The 12,769-nt window shown below is 44.6% G+C and overlaps 1 protein-coding gene across 2 annotated transcripts; it reads right to left on the bottom strand.

The window, feature by feature from the left end:
- Positions 1-1,610: 1,610 nt before the first annotated feature.
- TM4SF4 (transmembrane 4 L six family member 4) lies at positions 1,611-12,502 on the bottom strand. Of its 2 annotated transcripts, XM_075004476.1 has the most exons (5): positions 12,329-12,502; positions 11,963-12,052; positions 8,167-8,300; positions 3,498-3,687; positions 1,611-1,628 (listed from the first exon to the last, which is right to left on the bottom strand). In XM_075004476.1, the coding sequence occupies exons 1-5, from the start codon at positions 12,500-12,502 to the stop codon at positions 1,611-1,613; spliced, it is 606 nt and encodes a 201-aa protein (XP_074860577.1). The 2 variants fall into 2 exon arrangements, with proteins under 2 accessions (XP_074860577.1, XP_074860576.1); XM_075004475.1 differs by lacking the exon at positions 1,611-1,628 and having other exon boundaries at positions 3,236-3,687.
- Between the last annotated feature and the right edge of the window lie 267 nt (positions 12,503-12,769).

Raw genomic sequence — 12,769 nt, 5'->3', positions numbered from 1 at the left:
CTATGCATTGTATTGTAGGTAGTCCGTCGTGTCCAAAGGTGATGTCGTGAGCTTGCACAGGCTGATCGGTTGTGGCTGAGGAGTCCAAGCTTTGAAGGGCATGGGCGTTCACAGTGGGGGCAAGGAAATTGTCCTGGTTCTGTTGGTGCGGCTGCTGCTGTTGCTTTCTTCCTCTTACCGCATTAATGAGGCATATGTGTCTCTGCTGTTCAAAGTTGTCATATGTGTGTCATATGAGAGCACGCCAGCCTGTTCAGTCTTTTGCATGCTGCTCTAGCTGATCTGGTTTTAAACCAGCATGAGCAATGTTGGCCTTCACGCAGTCTTTATACCTCTTGCGAGGCCGACCTTGATTCCTTTTGCCCTGGGAGAGTTCACCGTAGAGGAGTTGCTTAGGGATTCTTGACTCCTCTATGCGTATGACGTGCCCTGTCCAGCGAAGGTGGGCTTTCAGAATCATGGCTTCGATGCTCGTGCTTCCTGCTGTGTCCAGAACTTCCAAGTTCGTAACTCCGTCCTGCCATCGAATGTGCAGTATTGACCTCAGGCTGTGTGTGTGGAAGCGCTCCAGCAATTTTATATGTTTTCTGTACAAGGTCTAGGTTTCACAGCCATACAGGAGACTGGTCAGGACTACAGCCTTGTACATTTTCAGCTTAGTCCTCTAAAGCAACTATGCACCGCCAATAGAAACATATGCTGCCAGATGTGGTCAGCTGTGGGTGCACTGCTAATCAAATGGGTGGCGTCTAAATCTCTCCTGGGTGGCTGTTCAAAAGCACAGCTTACCAGGAACGCTGGTCATCAGCGTAATTAACTGCTATGCATTTTCCTTTGGGGTTTAATTCCTGATATGAGTCAGAATAACTTGGGGACCTAGTAAAAACACACTCATTCCTGAAGGATTGCATTCCATACCACCCAACTTTCTCATCCTCTTAACCCTTGGATTTATATGTACACTAATCAAGCTGTGTAGGATCGATGCCCTGTATCAATCACTGTCAACAAAAAGGAAAACCGCATTAGATCTCAAATGAAAATAATTAATAACCGAAAGACATTTTACAAAGAGAATTTTAATACGCTCAGGTGTGGAACACAGAAATCCTCACTTTCCTATTTACAAACAAACACAACATTTTTCTAGACTTCAAAAGAAAGTTACAGGTTTGTTGGACTGTCATTTCAAAAGGAAACAGATAAAATTAAATTACAACTGAAGGGAGAATGAGACACTCCTAGAACTGGAAGGGACCATGAGAGGTCATCAAGTCCAGTCCCCTATATTCATGTATTAGCAGCGTTCATCAGTCCCCAGTCAGAGAGCTAATTCATAAAAGATGCTGAATGTCCACTCTCGGGAATCTTTTCAAATGGAAGCTGTTTTAGAAAAATAAATATAAATGGAATAGCTGAAGAGCCACTTAATTCATTCTAACACATGGGGTTTAAATGGCAGGAGAAAAGGTCCATCAGGGCTTCAGAGCAATGGGGAAAATGCCCTTCATTGTCCTTCTTAGCCAGGGAGCAGGCAGAGGAACACATAAAGGAAGTGTCTGTACAGGGCATCTCCTTGTATGAAGAGATTTCTGCAGGCCTCATTCTCTTTAAACAGCTCCATTATCCTAGAAGGAAAATAATACAAAGATCACATAGTTAACACTCATGTGATTTTAGTGCATTTTATTATTATTCTACAAGTCCAGTGGGTGTGTGTTAGAAAACTTCTGTAACTGTGTGTTGTTTCAATCTTTGTAACTTTTCAGAGACTTAGCTTGCTTGCCAAATCCACCTTAGGGCTGTTGTGTGAGTGAAGCTCACCAGAATGCAGTGGGCTTTGGCTAAGGCGACCAACCAGCCTGTTTGTCCCAGGACAGTCCCTTATGTAAGATGTCTCACAGGTGTCCCGACTTAAAGAAAATGAGGAAACTGTCCCATATTTTGTGATGCTTCTGTTCCCTGCCACCCAGCATCTTGGGGCCACAGCCATTGCTGCTGAGGATCCCCACTGTAAGGCAGCTGTTCGGTTCCATATGCCTCAGGGCAGCAGCTCCTGCTACATGGGACCTTCTCCATAGAGCAGCTGCCCCATACACCAGGACCCCACAGCAGCAGCCCCCACTGCCAGCAAACTCTGCTATGGGGCACCTGCCTCATTCTCTGGCTTCTGCTGCCAGGGAGCCCACTCCGTAGGGTGGCTGCCTCATTTGTCAGCACCCAATACGTCCAGGAGGCGGCTCCTACTGTGGGGAAGATCCTCTTCAGGGTGGCTCCCCTGCTTCACTGTGCCCTCCTGGCTGAGAGGCTTCAGAGCCTCTATTCTCAGCACCTCCCACCAGAAGGTTGCAGAGCCCCATCCCTAGATCCTGCTGTCATGAGGCTGCGGAGCTGCCATCTCTGGTGCCTCACTGGGGCAGCAGCCTTTATTGCTGAGGAGTCCTGGCATGGGACAGCAGCCCCATGTCCCCGGAGGCCAGTGTCCCATCTTTGCCTTAGGGCAATGTGGTCAGCCTTGCTTTGGCTTCACCCCTTGCCAAACCCCGGCATGCTGACATCCCCTGTGCCTCCTGTAAGCTGGTAGACAGCAGGGGTGAAAGTAACTTGAATTTCATACAGGTACTGCTGTGCTGCACCCTTGGCTGAGGGCAGGGGGATGGGGAGGTCCCTCAGGACAGGGGATTCACATGTGGGGTATACAGCATTCAGGGCAAGTGGGTCTTGGGCTTGGGAGGCTTGGGCCGGGGGCCGGGTGGGAGGTGCAGGATGCTGGGAGTGAGGGGCCTCAGGGCAGGAGATGGGGGTGGGTCTCAGGGCAAGGGTTGTGGAGGGGCTTGAGGCTGGGAGTGTGGCCACCACACTACCCAAGCACTGGATCCTGGGACTAGCTGGGACAGCAACCGTGCTGCCTGAATGCCCAAGCTTTGGGGCTGGAGCCTGGGTGCACTGTGGCTGCAGCACCCAGGGTCTGTGTGTGATTGCTTCCCTGCCCCCAGCTATCTGGCACTGGGGTGAGGACGGGGGTCCTGGGGGGGAGGACAGGGCTAGAACAGAAGGAATGGGCCACCCAGGCACAGCTCTGCCATGGGAACCTTCTCTTGCATGGTGACCAGAAACATCCAGAGCCCCACTCGCAGCTGGCCAGTCTCTTAGCGTTGTGCCACACCGCGGCACGCTGGCCTACTTTCGGCTTTGGTAGAAGCCCCACCAGCGTTATGCCCTGTTAAGGATTCCCTTTGCCCAGGACGCCCCAGGTGCACACTGAGGGCAATCTGCAGCCCCTTTAAGCCGTCAGAGCGTTGCAAAGGGAACTTAGCCATGCAGAGAATCTGGCCCAGGAACTTTTAAACCTTCCACGGTATGTCAGTTAAAACAACATTGAAGTCCTTTCTCTACAACATACTGGGTTTTTTTTGCAGTTAAAATACATGGGGGGAGGATATTTATATCCAGTATCAGTTACTGCAATCCCATGAGGAGAACACACGTTTGCTTACCCCGCAGCATCCACAACAGGTGCAGTCCCCGCAGATTGTTCCAAAGAGTCCATTGACAACCTGAATGGCACAAAGCACTGCTTGAATACCGCTCATTATCAGCAGCAAGGAGAAGAGGGTCAAATTCCAGGGAACAATGTGTGGAGGTGCTGTACATGTGGACCACATGGTGTTGTTGTTTAGATAATTCCTGTGTGGAAAGGAAAACAGATCATATGAGAAAGACTAGAGAAGTCAATGTAAACCAATGAATCAATCAGTAATGTAGTACAAATGTAGCTACTAGTTTATAATTGTAATCTGAAATGTCCGTGACAGCATCCACTCGCTTCTAAAACAATTTCTACATCACTCTTAATGGCACATTACATTTATGCTTCCAGATCTGATGACGTGGGTCTGCCCCACAAAAGTTCATCACCTAACAAATTATTTTGTTAGTCTTTAAAGTGCTATATGACTGCTTTTTCATTTATGCTTGTGAAATAATAAAATAGTTTTGATTTCAAATAATTGTCTTTATAAACATTGGCATCATTCGTCTGACTGCAGTATAAACAAAGAACCGCTAAAGAAAGAATAAATATGTTCTGAAGTCAATTAAATACTTCATGTTCTTTTGTCAGGAAGGAACTGTCCATTAAAATGTACCAGAACATTATATACAGCTTGTTCAAGCCAAGTATGAAGATGTAACATTAATGGTCAGAATTTTTAATGGTGAAACAGATGAATTATTGATAAAGACGGACATCAGCTCTGAGTCCTTTCTTGCTTATCCATGTCCTGGATATCTTCCCGACAACACCCCACAAATGGGGGTTCCTTGGCACATGCTGTTAGCAGCTGATATTGTTCTATGCAATGAGTAGAAACATGGTCTAACTAATAAACAGGGAGTTGTGCTGGAGCGATATGGGCTCAAAATAAGCAGAATAAAAGGAAAGTATAGGGTGTGTCATGTCTGTAATGTGAGCACTGAAGAGTTACCCTAGAAACTAGCTGGGCAAACAATACCAAAAATGCAAAGTTTCGAGTGCCTGGGTTTCAAAATCCAGAGAAACTGAGGATGAAATTAGAGTGAGGCTAATAAATGCCTGGCTGAGATGTAGCCAGGTAAGTGGTATAGTATATGACAGAAAGATACCAGGAAGAACAGGTTTGCTGCTGTGTGGTGGGGAAAGGGGGCAGCTATTGTTACTGTGGCAGCAGTGGTGGATGGAGCCCTGGGCCCTTTAAGTCACCAGTGGAACCCTGTAGAGCACTCTCCAGGCTGGCAGAGACTCTGCCCCTTCTGTCTAAGGCCCCACTCCTGGGAGTGGGAAGCCAGGGGACAGGCAGTTCTATTGGCCCCCTGAGGAAGAATAAAAGGGAGATTCTATAAAGTGGCATGTGGGCCAGTTTGAATGTAAGGGGGTGCATGGTGGACAACAAAGAAGAAACATGAGAAACATGCAAATGTTGAGCTGGGTGAGTGGTGTAAGCAAGAAAAAGCCATGTGAGGAATAGGTATGTTAGCAACAAAGTCCCAGTCACAACACCATAGGTGAAAACGTGAGGGGGTGCTGCCTCAGATGGCCTGGGCCATGGAGCACAGTCCCAACCACTGTGTGAGTAAAGAGCCCAAGAGATTAATACTGAATGAAAAAGAGAGCAACACTGACCCCAGTAGTGATGGGATGTCAGAAAAGAGCTATTAGCATAGGGTGTGATTGAAGATACAGCACTGAAGAGGCTACAGAGCACTTTGGAAGTAGCGCATTTGTAAGGCGGACGCCAGCTGATGGTATCAAGGCAAGGAAGAAGGTGAGAAAGGTAATCAAATAAGATCCATGTCAAAGCGAAGCTCGAGAAGGGATCACACACCAGTGTGTTTCTTTCTTTCTTTCTTTCTTTCAAGTGCATTTTCAAGTATTTGTATTACTAAACTTTCAGTTATGTAGTTGTACAGAGCAACCCTGACCTCTAGTGGTAAGGTCCAGACAGGTAATATGTACACACATACAAGAGAGATATAGTACATATCAGGTCAAGATTCTGCTCTGGGCATTTTGAGGAAAAGTCAGGGAGGGGACATGGGCAATAAACAAAAATTCATGGGAGTTTGTGACCTATCACTGATTTTTACTAAAAACGCACTGGGGGTTGGGTGGGGAACACAATGATCACTCCTGGAGCTTACAGATCCTCCAGCCCATCCTGACTTAAGGCGGTTCCATCCTGAGGGGGATTAACCAGCCCTGACCACTGCTTCAGTGGACAGGGAGCACTGCTGTGGTGCTGGGCCAACAATCAGCTGTTCTGTGGCCCCAGGGCTGACTGCTGGTAAGGTATTCTGTCAGCTGCTGTTCTGGTGGTCCTGGGACTGGTCACAATGGCTGCCGCTCCGGCGGTCCCAGGGCTGACCAAAGCTCACTGTTCTGGTGGCCATTGCGTCACAGGTCTGGAGCTAAACACTGCTCCATTCCTGCCACAGAAGTCACAGAAGTCTTAAAGTCCATGACCTCCAGGACAGAAGTATATCCTTAATTATAGGGCTGCATTCAGGACATGGGGGGCTAAATTCATCCGTTGTTCTCAGTTCATCTCAGGCATAGATTCGATAGATTTTCATGCGTTAAGCACCACGTTCTCACCTTGGATTAGAAAATGCAATTCTCATTGACTTTAGTGCTACAAAATGTTAGAATATCTTCAGTGGAAGTTGCAAACAGAAACAATGGCAAAATTTTCAGACCTAAATATTTTGCTTAATTGTGATGGTTTTACATTGTTATTAAAACATAACAAAGGAAATTTGTCTTACAATGATAAAAAGGCATGAATATTTCTGACAAACCATCAGCTGCTGCCAAGTCACCTGTTATTTCCTTTCATGTCTGTCTAGATAACGCAGCAGCACAAACATGGCCTTTGCGGCTCTAAAAGCTTGTCCTGAGGCACAGCAGAATGCGATAAGGCAAGAAGGGCAGACCTCATTGCCATTTTCTGGGTTGGCCAATTTCAATCAAAATGTGAAGGTTAGTGCAAAACCCAGTTGGGGGTTGTCGTTTTATTCAAACATTTCCTCCAATGCAATGTCTGTTCATACAATAACAGTTTTAAGAGCAGAAGACATGTTTATGCTGATCTAATTTGGCCTCCTACATAGCACAGGCCCTAGATTTCATCCAGCGATTCCTTCACTTTGACAAATGCCCTGCAGCTGAACTGCAGCATGTCATTCAGAGAGAACTCCAGCCTTTGTTTAACAATTTCAAGCAATGGAGAAATTATCATACCCTTGGAGATCTGTTCCAATGAGTAACAGCCCTGACTATTAAAAATGTGCACCTCTATTTCCAGTTTGAACTTTGCTGACTTAAAATCTTGTCAAGGTTTCCAAGGATATGACCAAGTGACATTGCATCTGATGAGGTGGGTCTTTGCCACAAAAGCTTATGCTCCAAAATATCTGTTAGTCTATAAGGTGCCACAGGACTTCTCATTATTTTTACAGTTACAGACTAACATGGCTACTCCTCTGATACAAGTGACACGTATACACCATACCAAAGAATTTTCAGCTCAGTAGTGTGGCCAACTCCCTCCAATTTCCATAGTTAAAATTGTATGAAGACTAACTTAAATACTACAGGTTGAACCTCTCTCATCTGGTACCCTCGGGACCTAACCAGTGCCGAACAAGAGCATTTGCCAGACTGGGGAAAGTCATATTGTCTAGCACATTACCAACGCTTCCACTGCTTACTGGACTTTTAGAAGACATTTGGGGTAAATTACAGCTAAATAACAACACAGAACACTGAGTGCCAGGACTGGTGGCTGGAAACAAACTTGATAGAACCATGGGAAACTTGATCATGCCCAGGAAACAATGATCATCCAGCAAAGTAAAATCATGCTGGATTACAGGTGTTGCCGGACAAGAGAGTTCCAGATTAGAAAGGTTCCACCTGTGATAGCATCAGTTTCATATCTTCAGTTGAAGACCCTCCTAGTCATATGACAATAGTGTAACCTCTACCCCATACTGCTTTCAAAAGCTAAAGAATAAACTGACACAAGGTAAATTTATCTTAACTGGGATCTGAAATCTCCAGTGTTAGCTGAGGATGGTATTCTTACTCTACAATATTGTGTAACTGTGCACAGCAACACCAGTGGGATTCACACAACAGGCAGCTGCATTGCATTTGCGGTAATGTGACTGCGTGATTCCCTACTTACACACCAGAATTAAAGCGAGACATGACATCACAAACATCCACATTGCAGTACCTCTTCAATGAGTGGATAACTCACATCTTTTCTAGCTAGTAACAGAGAGGGAGCCGTGCTAGTCTATACACTATCAAAACAAAAAACAGTCAAGTAGCACTTTAAAGACTAGCAAAATAGTTTATTAGGTGAGCTTTCGTGGGACAGACCCACTTCTTCAGACCATAGCCAGACCAGAACAGACTCAATATTTAAGGCACAGAGAACCAAAAAGAGTAAGCAAGGAGGACAAATCAGAAAAAAATGATCAAGGTGAGCAAATCAGAGAGTGGATGGGTGGGGGGGAAGGTCAAGAATTAAATTAAGCCAAGTATGCAGACGAGCCCCTATAGTGACTCAGAAAGTTCCCATCCCAGTTTAAATCACGTGATGCAGTGCGGTTTCTTACCCATTCTCAAATGGATAGTTCCATGCCATACCAGTTTGGCACTTAGGGCCTTTATTTAGAGCAACTGCTGACACAATGAAGCAGTATCCAGCTCCCACAAATCCAACTGCCGCAAATATTATAGAAGTAAACATCTGATAGAGACAGAAAAAAATTGTGTTATTTTTAACCACTTACAATGTTCCTTCTAATTTTTTCCCATCCGTGGGCAGAATAAATTTTGTTACGTGTGCCAAGGCATGTGCCGATACGCACCACCATAAAATCTCACACTACCAGGTGCAGGCAGCTGTAGGTGCTCGGGTAATCATCTGGGAGGCAGCTGAATCTCTTCAGGGTGGCTGCCCAAGTGCTCAGCTTACTGGGAACACAGCACAAACAAATGTGTCCTGCTTACATATAATACAACCTGAAACCTAACTCCAGAACAGTTAAAATAAATGCCTTATGTAGCTAGAATTTAATGTTCAATGCATGTCTGCAGGCAGTTCCCGTTGTGCTGCAATTCCCATTGGCCCTTAGAAGCCTAATCGCAGTCAGGCTGCAGTAGTGTTTGCATGGGAGACCTCAGGGGAACCTTTTGCTACTACAGGAAGTGACAGCGTCGATTCAATAGGTGGCGCTCTTCTCTCACTCAGTACTAACCCTGTTCAGGAGTTGGGGGACACTGGCCACTGAAGGTTCTGTCACATGAGGTTGTGGCCAAAACTGAAGTTCCAAACCTCGTGAAGATGCCAATGGCATGTTATACAAGAGCAGAATTGTTAATTTTGGTGACCTGGTCAAATTTCGGCACAGTTAATTGTATTCTGCCGCCCTCCATTTCCCATCCCTTTTCAACGTTCTTGATTTCCTGTTGTGTCTTTGTGCTCATCAACGCCAACATCACTTCTGGCACTAATGCAGAGGTGGGATTTTCAATCAACAGGCCAAGGACTGAACAGACATGAGGTACTGACAACAATATTACACCAAAAGGTTAAGGCCTTTTAGAGCAGAGCAGAAGTACGTAGGTGGGAAAGTATATTGAAACCTGTGCTTCTGCTGCTCCTGCCGGAGCCATGCTGTGCCCAAATGAAGACTTTGTTTTCCAAGGATGTCATTCAGGCATTCCTCATGATTATTAGAAAAGGAATCACTTAAAACCTTAAGTCTTTGTACTTCAAAAACATTGTGTTACCAGCACATAATCAAATCTTCACATCGTTCCAAAACAATATTAATTCCATAACCTCAGCCGTGTGTTCAAATTAACACAAAAGGACAAATTCTGTTTTCTGTTATCCCTTGCTGTCCAGCTAAATTCACCTGCATTGCCTGCACAAAAGGCCAGTATAATCTGCCTGTGAAGTATTACATGTATTTAAAAATTCAAAAAATGGGCCAGACATAAAAGCCCTCCAACAGCTGAGCTGATTTAGGATAATAAATTGCTATGACAAAGAATTGGCAGCAGGATTTTGTGGGATGGAATGTCTGGTTTCTAAGCTTAACTAACTCCCACCAGCATTAATCTAGCAGTAAAGAAGAAATGTTTCACTTGGACCCTAAACCTGCAGTGGGCTTCAATGATACAGCCCTCTGCACCTCTGCAGAGCCCTAGTTAAACCAACAGGACTTTGCACAGCCCTGGGGGATTGTGCTGGTTGTTTTTGGTGCAGGCTCAGGGCCTTGGGGAGAGGCTAAGAGAACAAACCGCATGCGAGAGATGTGGAGTCACATCACTTAATGTGCCAGCTGTAGGCATTCGGCTGTGGAGTAACTGTTACTTTGATGGAGTTATTCTGGATTTACACCGTGCTACTGAGATTAGCACCTGCCCCATTCCAATCCACTGAGTGTGAGAGGGGCAGTTCTCCAGCGAAGAGTCTGAGCCTGCTAAGGCTGTTCCCTTTATACAGAGGTATTCTCCTCTGGCATAGAGCTGATAGTCAGCCATCTCCTGAGCCAGCTGCCCCACCCCTCCCCTGTGTAAAATGGAGGAAGTGGCAATTGAAATAAGGAATGAATGTAAGCCAAAATGTTCATCCCCACATTTGGCTCCAGAGCCAAACTTCCTCAGTGACTTCAAGGTGTTTAAATCCATAGTTTTCATTTAGCTGACGACAGAAAAAATTTGAACTGGATTCTGCATGTTGGCTTCCCCAAGTGCAATAGTGAAGCAGCAAAGGGCTTGTCCAGTAGGGTACAGAGGAAAGAGTGGTTTGAACCTGACGCCATTTGAAATATAGTATTTCCTGACCACCTTACATGACATAGAACTTAAAAAACCATCCTGCACAGTGCTTCTGTACCCTACCCCACTGAATATGCCCCACCTGCTTTCCGTCAGTGGCCATTCAATACACCTCAGCTACGGTTACACTACGGCGCGCTATCGATAAAACAACAAAAAGTCTTGTGGCACCTTATAGACTAAGATATTTTGGAGCATAAGCTTTCGTGGGCAAAGACCCGCTTCATCAGATGCATGGTGGTTTCTGAAGCAGGTCTTTACCCACAAAAGCTTATGCTCCAAAATATCTGCTAGTCTCTAAGGTGCCACGAGACTTTTTGTTGTTCTTGAAGCTACAGATTAACACAGCTACCTCTCTGATACCTATCGATAGAAGTCACTGTCGGAAGAGATTTCCTGACAACACTTCTGCTGACAAAATGTGGCCACACACAAAAGCCGATCAGAAGAGCACTCTGCTCCGTCGACAGAGCAGCTAGTCTGCCTGGCTATTCTCTCAACAAAACAGGCACCCGGAAGCACAGCAGACAGGGCTGCCCATTGTTCTGGGTGCCCTGTCTGTTGAGAGAAGGGTCACCAGATAATCCACACAACTCTTTTATCAATAGAATCTGTCGACAGCAACATTATGTCTCATGGCTGAGAGACAGAACACTGCCAGCGAAAGTGCTGAGTTTTGTTGATGAACTGTCAACAAAAAACATTTTGTGTGTGGACATTCCACTAACTTTGTCGACAAAACCAGGGTTTGCCAGCAAAACTTGCTAATGTAAATGTAGTCTGAGAGACCAGGTGGCTAAATATTATATCTTATAGGCTCAAATTCTGTTGGTGAAAGTGACAAGGTTTTGTGTTTATAGAAAGCTCTTTTTCTTGTTCTCCTCTTTGAGAACTGAAGAGCTCTGTGTAACTCAAAAGTTGATCCAATAAAAGATATTACCTCACCAGCCTTGTCTGTCTAATATCCTGGGACTAACACAGCTACAACAACCCTGTTTTCTATAAACTGTTACTTTAATCTGTTATTTTGTTGTACACCCCTGTTTTCACCACTTTCTTTAATGCTGGGGGGAGGGCTTTCTTTTGGCGGATGTGCATTTGCTAAAAGTTAGACATAATTGTTCTATGAAATAACTGTAATACTTTTCAGAAGATCCATATTACATAGTGTGAAATTACTGTCTGTAATGGAGCAAAAGACATGGTCAAAAGGAAAAAAAACAATAACTGTTCTGTCAGCTAAGAAAATCAAAATGCATGTCTTCAGGAAATTTGTTTTATTGATACCCACTTTTCACAAGCCATGTCAGCACTATGGTTGCATTGCTTTGGCATGCCGAAAAGGCACCATGTTATAAGTTGCTTGGCACTAGGAAGGGGTCTTGGCACAACACCTTGGAACTGCATTAATTCTTGATTTACGGCATAAAAGGATAGCAGGATTTTGCACTTCATGCTATGGACAAAAAATACACGCACTACTTGTTCAGTCATGATATAATTACCATTGTATGCAACCATTTGGCTATTTTTTTGCCCACATCCTTCTTTTCCACTTACCGCGAACCTCTTCCCACAGCTTTCATTACCACAGCATCCACAACAGTCGTTATTCTTAAGGCCCAAAAATACCAAGGCAGGAAAGATCATCTACCAACAATAAAAAATACAATTCAATGAGTTGAACCTTTCTGAGTTGACCATATGCTTTAATCTCATGTCCTATTTTTCTTACCATTAAATTGAATTTTTAATTACTAACTCAGAATAAGGTTTAAATTGCCTATTTATTTATCAAACAAGGTACACAATCAAAAGTTATTTGCAAAGTTGGCTGTACTGTATTTGAAGTGCAGGAGAGTTACAGGAAAATCCAGCCATTTATTTTAGAAAATAAAAATGAAATTTCAGCATTTGTCTACTCACCAATACACCGGATCCCAAGATCCCTCCAAAGTACCAAACTTCATCTGTGATGTGGTCATTTTGTTTGGCAACTTGTCCCCCAGGAAAAAACAGCAAAATGTTAGCTAGAGTACATAGCACAGCCAGAGGAATGAGGGTGATTCCCAGGCACTTGGCACAACCTCCAGAGCACATGTTTTCTAAACAAAATTTCAGACTAAACTAAAGGAAAAAGAAAACCCTTTCCCAGATTCTTGTCAATGTTTTAAACAGGGTTGTCTCGGTATAATGTACAAAATCCGATTCTGTTCAGCCTCTAGAAAGTTTCCTTGAGAGTGGTTGGAATCTGCCAGTATGCCAGAGCTCCAGATATTTATAAGCTACCACTGCCAGGATGTCAATTTTCTGAACCCCTATAAATGAGATTATATTCAGACCAACCTCTGATTTTACCATGACAAC

The sequence above is a fragment of the Carettochelys insculpta genome, chromosome 10, assembly GCF_033958435.1.
Source record: "Carettochelys insculpta isolate YL-2023 chromosome 10, ASM3395843v1, whole genome shotgun sequence".
Taxonomy (NCBI): domain Eukaryota; kingdom Metazoa; phylum Chordata; order Testudines; family Carettochelyidae; genus Carettochelys; species Carettochelys insculpta.
This window is presented reverse-complemented; position numbering and strand designations above follow the sequence as displayed.

Coding starts and splice junctions, on each gene's coding strand:
- TM4SF4 (XM_075004475.1), bottom strand. CDS start 12,502: ATGTGCTCTGGAGGTTGTGCCAAGTGCCTGGGAATCACCCTCATTCCT. Junction 12,053..12,328: donor TCTTGGGATCCGGTGTATTG/GTGAGTAGACAA, acceptor TATTGTTGGTAG/ATGATCTTTCCTGCCTTGGT. Junction 3,688..8,166: donor AACTATCCATTTGAGAATGG/GTAAGAAACCGC, acceptor CTTTCCACACAG/GAATTATCTAAACAACAACA.